Source organism: Elephantulus edwardii, unplaced genomic scaffold, assembly GCF_000299155.1.
Source record: "Elephantulus edwardii isolate Elephantulus edwardi_28Jun2011 unplaced genomic scaffold, EleEdw1.0 scaffold00458, whole genome shotgun sequence".
Classification (NCBI taxonomy): domain Eukaryota; kingdom Metazoa; phylum Chordata; class Mammalia; order Macroscelidea; family Macroscelididae; genus Elephantulus; species Elephantulus edwardii.
The window spans coordinates 70,263-79,263 of NW_006400208.1; the positions used below are offsets into that span (position 1 = coordinate 70,263).

General features: G+C 41.0%; 1 protein-coding gene across 1 annotated transcript in view; it reads left to right on the plus strand.

Annotated features, from left to right (window-relative positions):
- Nucleotides 1-9,001, plus strand: part of LOC102861337 (neuronal acetylcholine receptor subunit alpha-7-like) — a 95,900-nt gene that overhangs the window by 67,383 nt on the left and 19,516 nt on the right. The window contains exons 3-5 of the mRNA XM_006902825.1: nt 1,775-1,854; nt 4,914-5,081; nt 5,946-6,140. Coding sequence (XP_006902887.1) covers nt 1,775-1,854; nt 4,914-5,081; nt 5,946-6,140 — 443 coding nt within the window. The remainder of the gene's footprint in view (nt 1-1,774; nt 1,855-4,913; nt 5,082-5,945; nt 6,141-9,001) is intronic.

The following is a 9,001-nucleotide window of genomic DNA, read 5'->3' on the forward strand; positions in this document are numbered from 1 at the left end:
TTGTTGATTGTCACTGAGTCAAGCACAACTCATAACAACCCTATGAATAAAGGCCTGAAGCCCTTCTACAACTATCAACATTTATCAAAGTTCATAGAGTTTCCAGAGGCATGTTCTGGTAGCCTAGTGGCAAGAAGCTGCTCTTCAATCCCAAAGGCACGTGGTTTGAGGCCATCGGCTGTTCCGTGGGAGAAGGATGGGCAATCTCCTCCCATGAAATACATTGCCTCAGAAACCCCATTGGAGGGTCAACTATGGGTCGGTACACAACAACAACAACAACAATTTCTAGTATTTATTTTTGGATAATTTTTTCTTTACATACTGTCCTCAAAACCTTCTGATTTTGAGTTTTCTGTCTAAATGGGCTAAGACATTAAAACTACCACTAATTTGTTTGTTGTTATGTGATGGCTTATGCGTTTTGGAATATTGGAAGATGTACCATCAGTATTCCAAACACTAACATGTTCACTCATGCTGGACAGGTTTTAGCAAAGCTCCTAGGCAAACTATTACTAAAGGCCTTTAAGTCTGTTTCCTACAGTCTGCTGATGAAAACTGTATGGATCACAACAAAGCATTATATGAAATAGTGTTATGAGAGCCTCCTAAATTAAACGGTACTCAGTTACATAGCAAACATAATAATAGACACCAGAATAAAACTCAAAATCCTGTCTGATCCTACACCATCCCTATGATGAGTTGTAGATTATACTAGTGTGAACCACAAAGTTACTATTGGTTGATTTTTAAAAGGAAAGATCCAGTGTGAAATACAATGTATATGAACTTTATAAGCAAACCAGCATAAAATTTAAAAAAAAATATTTTTTAGAAAAAGTAGATTGCTAGGCCTTTTTGCTAACCTGTCAATGTCTGAAAGCTCTGTGAAAACCTTTTCAATATCATAACAACATTTAGCCTGTCTTGAAAGACATGTGGTATATGTGCACAGACTAGAAATTTAACTAGCCTCTTCCATGTAAACGGTTAGAGTCCTGCTACTAGGATCACTACTGCCCTTATCCTGTGGCTCCTTACCTCTTAAATATATATTGATATTTCTTATCTTCCGGAATTATCCTAATTCATTTTTTATTAGTTATTGCTGTTGTTGCTCTGTGCTTTTGAGTGACTTGCGACTCTCTGAACCCTCTGTTCTATCCTGTGCCAGCCTTATTATATCTGACTTATGCCCATTACTCCAATCACTGAGTCAATCCATCTCACCCAGGGTCTTCCTCTCCTGTGCTATTCCTTCACAGCCTCCTAAGTATGATGTCCCTCTCCAAGGAAATAATTTCAATTGATAGACTTGCTTTATATGTACATATGGAAAAAAAGAGTTCCTATATGAATAGGCTGTTTGTATGACCAGTCCTTGGAGAAGTATACTTGTGAGAGTGGAAAGACAGCACAGGAGAGGACGATTCCAGATGAGATGGATTAACATGGTAACTGGAATAATGGGAGTAGGTGTGTCAGAGTCAGTAGGACTGGCTCAGGATAGGACAGGGTTCAGAGCTGTTGTACAGAGAGCATCGCTATGAGTCACAGATGACTCAATGGCACATAACAACGAGGTGAGCTTTGAGTAGGTCTCTGGACCTAGAAAGGTGCTGCAATAACTGTACCCAAGCTGCTTGTCTCCTCCAGTCAAGAGTCCGGAGGGAAGACTCTCCTACTCCTCACTGCTCAGTCATGACCAAGCACCAAATAATACTCTGCTTGATAACACTGATGAGTGGAATGCTTTTGTTGTTTCTAGTGCTGATGAGCGATTTGATGCTACATTCCACACTAATGTTTTGGTGAATTCCTCTGGACACTGCCAGTACCTCCCTCCAGGTAAGACCCATTTTCTTTTATCCTACATTAGAGAACAAATTCAAACCTCCAGTAGCTATAATCAAGGATGATTTAGGCAGAATATTAAATGATCCAAGAAGTATTAAAAGAAAAATATACTCAGTCACTATATCAAAAGGAATTGGCAGACACAGAAGAATTTAATGAAATAATATATGAGCCTATGGTGATGAAGGAAGAAGTACAAGCTGCTTTGAAAGAAATAGTAAAAAATAAGGTGCCAGGAATAGATGGTATACCAACTGACATATTTTAGTTAACAGATGCTGCCCTAGATGTGCTCATCAAGTTGTGCCAAGAAATCTGGAAAGCAACCTCTTGGCCAACTGACTGGAAGAGATCTATATTTGTTCCCATTTCAAAGAAGGGTGACCCAAAAGAGTGTGGAAACTATAGAACAATATCATTGATTTCACATACAAGGAAGATTCTACTGAAGATTATCCAAAACAACTGGAACAGCACATCAGCAGAGAACTGAGAACTGCCAGAAGTCCAGGCTGGGCTTAGAAGGGGTCGTGGTATTAGGGATATTGTAGCTGATGTTAGATGGATCTTAGCTGAAAGCAGGGCATACCAAAAGAATGTCTATCTGTTTTTCATTGATCATGCAAAGGCGTTTGACTGTGTGGACCATAACAAATTGTGGCTGACTCTGAGAAGAATGGGAATCACAGAACATTTGATGGTGCTAATGCAAAATTTATACTTGAACCAAGAGGCAGTCATCAGAACAGAGCAAGGAAACACTGCATGGTTCAAAATTGGAAAGGGTGTACGCCAGGGATGTGTCCCACCTCTATACGTTTTCAACCTGTATGCAGAACAGATTATCCGAGAGGCTGGGCTCTGTGAGTAGGAATGTGGTGTCAGGATGGTAGAAGATGTTTTGGTGAGTTCTTAATACCACAGTCTGCGTTATGCAGATGACACACCCTGCTTGCTGAAACTGAGGAGGACCTGAAGTGCTTGCTGCAGAAGGTCAAGGACTGCACCCTTCAGTATGGACTGAGGCTCAATGTCAAGAAGACAAAGATTCTCACCACTGGACCAATTGGCAGCGTCAGTATAGATGGTGAAGAGATTGAGATTGTTAACAACTTTAGTCTGCTTGGCTCCATGGTCAACACTCTTGGCACCAGTAACCAGGAAATTAAAAGACGCATTGCCATGGGAAAGTCTGCTGTTAGGGACCTCTCCAGGGTACTGAAGAGCAATGGTGTCACTCTGGAGACTGAAGTGCGTCTGATACAGGCCATGGTCTTTGCAATCACTTGTTATGTATCAGAGAGTTGGACAATGGCTAGGAAGGATAGAAGGAGAATTGATGCCTTTGAGCTGTGGTGCTGGAGAAGAGTATTGAATGTACCATGGACTGCTAGGAAAACAAACAGATTCATCCTGGAGAGGGTAAACTGGGCTGCTCCTTGGAGGCAAGAATTCTGGGGCTTTGTCTGACATACTTTGGATACGTTCTAAGGAGGGACAGGTCTTTGGAGAGGGACATCATGTTTGGGAGGGGAAGACTCTCTATGAGGTTGATTGATTCAGTGACTGGGGTAATTGGGATGGGTGTGTCAGAGGCAGTGCGATTGATACAGGCTAGAGTAGGATTTAGGGCTGTTGTACATAGGGTGGCTATGAGTCTCAAGCAACTGAACGGCACATAACAACAACAACAACAATTATATTAGAGCACTGCCAGGTTGACTTACTAAATTCATTTAAATGTCCTTCACTGTTAGTTGCAGAATTGTAAGGTTAAAGGATCATGTATTCCATCTTCAAAATTACTCTCATATCTTTCTCTCACAGAGCTGTTGGTGAGTTCAAACTGCCAACCTTTTGGTTTGCAGCTGAGCATCTAATTACTGTGTCACTATGGCTCCTTAGATTTGTAACACTCTAAAATTGTACTTAAAGGAACTGGAGGGTCAACATTCTTATTATCTTCTCAGCTCGGCTATGGGATTCATGTCTGCAAAACCAGTGAGCTGTTTCTGCCCTTTCCTCCACTTACTTTTCCTTTAATTCAGTAGGAGAGGTTCATGGAGGGTCTCCTATGTCCCATGAACACAGACACAGCCTCACTTTCTGTATTTTCCAGTAATTCCCAAGGCAGGGAGAAATGGGTTTGTTCTGTTGGCTCCTCTGGGAAACTCATTTAAAACTTGTTCAAACCTGGAACGTATCTTTTTAGTGGAAATTCTTCCTTGTGCTTAAACAATATAGCGTCATTGTAAACCATTGTTCTCTTCTTCAACTAGAATGCACATGGGTTTACAGACTGAGAAACTCTAAATTTAAGGTAGACTCTAGTGGCATAATCAGTAGAGTTGCACTGCTAACCCACAGGTGTGCCTCTCTGGTGGTTCCAAGTCCACTGGAGTCTCTTCTCTGGAGAAAAATAGACACTTTCCTCCTGTGTGATTTATAGCCTCTAAAAACTCACAGGAGGGTTAGATATTTGTTGATTCCAACTCAAAAACAACTAGTTTGAGGTCTGGGACGTTTTCTTTTGTTTTTTGTAATTCTTTTTGCATAGAAAATGGTGAACACAGTGTTTTTCCTCTGTACTTTATGGAATATGTCAATGTTGTGTTTAAATTTTAAAAGACAGTGAAATTTTTACTGAATTGCCTTTCTAGAAATTTTCCAAAATGTACTCAGCCTGCTTTTTTTCTTCAGAAGCTTAGCTGCATTTTGAAGGTCATCTGAAAGCCTGTAGGCTGGCACCCTAGCCAGAAGTGTTTCCAGAACTGTGTCCACTCAAGTTTTATAACATCTGGAAGTGGGGGTGATAGGGAAAGAATTGTGTGCACAAAGCATAAATCATGGAAAAGAAATGCAGAATCTCACACATGATGTGACCTGTAGCTCTCCAGGCACATTATCTGGCCAGCATGTGTTAATCCCCTGCAGAGCAGGAACTACATCTGATAAGCAGTGTGGGAGCATACTAGCAAGGGTGGCCTGCATTTCAGACATTCTTCCTTCAGCTTCAGGGTGGCCTTCTGACCATTTCATTGACTACTCAGGAATATTCAAGAGCTCCTGCTACATTGATGTTCGCTGGTTCCCCTTCGACATGCAGCAGTGCAAACTCAAGTTTGGGTCCTGGTCTTACGGAGGGTGGTCCCTGGATTTGCAGATGCAGGAGGCGGACATCAGCGGCTACATCCCAAATGGAGAATGGGATCTTGTGGGTAAGACTCTTGCGTTCTGATCATTTGGAGATTGACAGTAAATAAATCAGGGAAATGGCCCGAGATGAAGCATCTTTATTCATGTGCTTGCTTTAAAAGTTGGATTTTTTTTAACCTTGCTTTTCAGCGTGACTGTTTATTGAGCTCGTTAATATTTTCCATTATTTATAGAGACCTCTAGGGCAGGAAGGATAAAAAGAATAAAAAAGCCAATGCTTTTTATGAGCTGTGTGTGGTTATGGTGAGAATTGACTTTAAACAAGTGATTGGAATATAAAAAAAACAAAGGAAGAAATGGGGAGGGGGACCCCAGCTAACAATCAGTTGTAATCAAGTTGATTCTGGTGCACTCAGTATAATCATGCTTCACGAGGTTTCAAGTGGCTAATTATCCCAAGGAACGTCTGGGTAGATTCTAGCCTCCAATTCTCAGTTTTCAGCCAACTTCATATTACCTATTTGCATCATCCAGCAGCCCCAATGCCCCAGGAAACACCATTCCTAGAACAAGGCTGGATAACAAATGTCAGTTGGAGACCTTAATTTGATAATTTCCAATAAAAAGGTAATAAATAAATGTAAATGATGTTGCATTTACAAATTTGTATTCTTCTACTTTATTTGTAGCATATATATCCAATCCCTAATACACTAATCAATTGACTCATGTATCACCAACTCTTCAACAACTCTATAATAATCCAGTGACCACCGATTACCCACTTCTTCATCCCCAGTGAGCTCCATTAGTGTGTTTTTGTGTGGTGTACACATTAAAATAAAGTGTTTTTATTCAAATGCTGGGGTTTTTTGTTTTTTGTTTGTTTGTTTGTTTTGTTTTTCTTTCTGCTCCTATCCATGGAGGAATCCCAGGCAAGAGGAATGAAAAGTTCTATGACTGTTGCAAAGAGCCATATCCAGATGTTACTTTCACGGTGACCATACGGCGCAGGACCCTCTACTATGGCCTCAACTTGCTCATCCCCTGTGTACTCATCTCTGCCCTGGCTCTGCTGGTGTTTCTGCTGCCTGCAGACTCTGGAGAGAAAATCTCCCTGGGTAAGTGCCAGAAATGTGATGAAAATCTGAGGTAGGACGAGTTTTCCATGAGAGTGAGTCATGGGGTCATCACTGACAGTGCAGAAACAGATTTAAGCTCATGTTCAGATGACCAAGGGCCCACTTGGCTCATGTCCTCATGACCTCCTGGCCCAAGGTATGTGACTTAGGGTCTCTCTCCATAGCATCAGGTTTAGGGTTTATACTGAACAGTCATGACCCTGATAATGTGGCTCTGTCAGAGGGAACAGCCTTGGACAACTGCCCACAGAATTTTGGCCATGGAAGGTGTGGATAATCAGTTAAGAATTAACTTGGTCCTACTATTAGGGACCTCTCATTATGATGACTGGCCATGATCATTGTGGACAGGGACCAGTTTACTCCCAGTGCCTTAAAAAAATCTCACTGTTATTGATTTGATTCCAACACTCAGCCACCCTCCGATTAAGTTTCCATGGCTGTAAGTCCCTTAGTGGGAAGAGATTACCTATCTTCCTCCCACAAAGTCACTGGTGAACTCAAACTTCCAGAGACAGGCAGTCTTTGGATTAGCAGCATAACACATGCCTGACTACACCTGAGCTCCCTATCAGTGCCTTACACAATAGATTTACATACTTGGATGATGAGCAATCTTCTCCTGTGCAATTACCAGCCTCTGAAAACCCGCTAAAGGGCCAGCTATAGGTCGGTTCTGACTCGATAATACTCAACATCAATAATGCTACATAATATAGAGATAAGGATATGGTTGAGTAAACATACTCTGCACCCTATATATGTTGTTGTTTTTGTTGTTGTTATTGTTATGTGCTGTTGAGTCTCCTGTGACTCATAAAGCCCATGTACAACAGCCCTAAACTGTGCTCTATCCTGTGCCATTCTTATTTGTCTCTGACATGCCTAACCTCATTACCTAAGTCACTGAATCAATCCATCTTATCAAGGGTCTTCCTCTCATGCACTGTCCCTTCACCCTTCCAAGCATGATGTATCTCTCCCAACGACTGGTCTCTGTTGCAACATGTCCACGGTATGTCAGATGAAGCTTCAGAATCCTTGCCTCCAAGGAGAAGCCTGTTCCCTTCCTCTCTAGGACAAATCTGTGCATTCTCTTAGCAGTTCAGGATATATTCAATACTCTTCTCCAGCACCACAGCTCAGAGGCATCAATTCTCCTTCTACCATTCCTAATCATTATCCAGATCTCTGATGCATAGCAAGTGATTGCAAAGACCATGGCCCATATCAGGCTCACCTTAGTCTCCATACTGATGTCATTGCTCTTCAGTGCTTTGAAGAGGTTTCTGACAGCAGACTTTGCCAGTGCAACACATCTTTTAATTTCCTGGCTGCTGGTCACAAGAGTGTTGATTGTGGAAAGAAGCAAACTAAAACTGTTTACAGTCTCAATCTCTTCACCATTCACCATGATGCTGCTGATCAGCTCAGTGGTGAGAATCTTTGTTTTCTTGATATTGAGTTTCAATCGGTATTGAACATTACAGTCCTTGATCTTTTGCAGCAAGTTCTTCAGGTCCTCCTCAGTTTGAACAAGCAGGGTTGTGTCATCTGCATAACGCAGATTGTTGATAAGTCTTCCTCCAATCCTGATGCCACGTTTCTCCTCATAGAGCCCAGCCTCCTGGATAATCTGTTCTGCATATAGATTGAAAAGGTGTGGAGATAGGACACATACCTGGCATACACGCTTCCTAATTTTGAACCATGCAGTGTTCTGTTGCTCTGTTCTGATGACTGCCTCCTGGTTCCAGTATAGCTTTTGCATGAGCATGATGAAGTGTTCTGGGATTCCCATTATTCTCAGAGTTAGCCACAGTTTGTTGTGGTCCACACAGTCCAACACCTTTGCATAGTCACTGAAAGAAAAAGAGACATTCCTCTGGTACTCCCTGCTTTCAGCCAAGATCCATCTAACATTAGCTACAATCTCCCCTAGTACCATGACCTCTAATAAACCCAGCCTTCACTTCTGGGAGTTCTCTGTTGATAAGATGTTCTAGTTGTTTTTAGATAATCTTCATCAGAATCTTACTTGCATGTAATATTAATATAGAGAGTAGATATACTATATACTCTATATAGAAAGTAGATATAGTAAAGTATGTTATTATTTATCATTGAGTTGGAACCGACCCATAGCTGACCCTCCAGTGGATTTACAGAGGCAGTTAATTGCATGGGAGATTGTCCATCCTTCTCCAGCAGAGCGGCTAGTGGCCACGAACCACATACCTTCAGGATTGCATCACAGCTTCTTGCCACTAGGCCACCAGATATGTAGATATAGAGATATAGATATTACATATTATATATATTAAAAATAAGAGAATTCAGATTTAGAATGGTGAGATCAGTTTTATCAATGACTTCTTAAAGATAATATTTAACACGGCAAATGAATTTTCTTACTTGTTTTTCCTAACTAAGGCTCAGAAATGATGAATGACTCATCCAGGGTCACATAACTATTACATCAATACATGAAATAGACCTTTGGAATATGTAGTTTCTTTTTAAGTTTTATTGTTATTTGAATGAAAGTTTACAAAGCTAATTGGTTTTCTATTCAACTGCTCATACATATTTTGTTTATGATGTTAATATCAAGATCTACACTTTGACAGCACCCTCCCCACGATTTTCATTTACATTAATCCTTCTATCCTATTTCTTCTGCCTGCCTTCTGAGTTTTTCCTTTATAAAAATGTTTCCCTTTTAATCTAATGTGGTTGTTTCTTCCAGAGTGACTACCTTCCTGGTGTTATTGTACATCCTGTAGGTATTTCTACTACTCGACTACAAGTTGAGCCAAAAGGCAAGTCTTATTCCATGT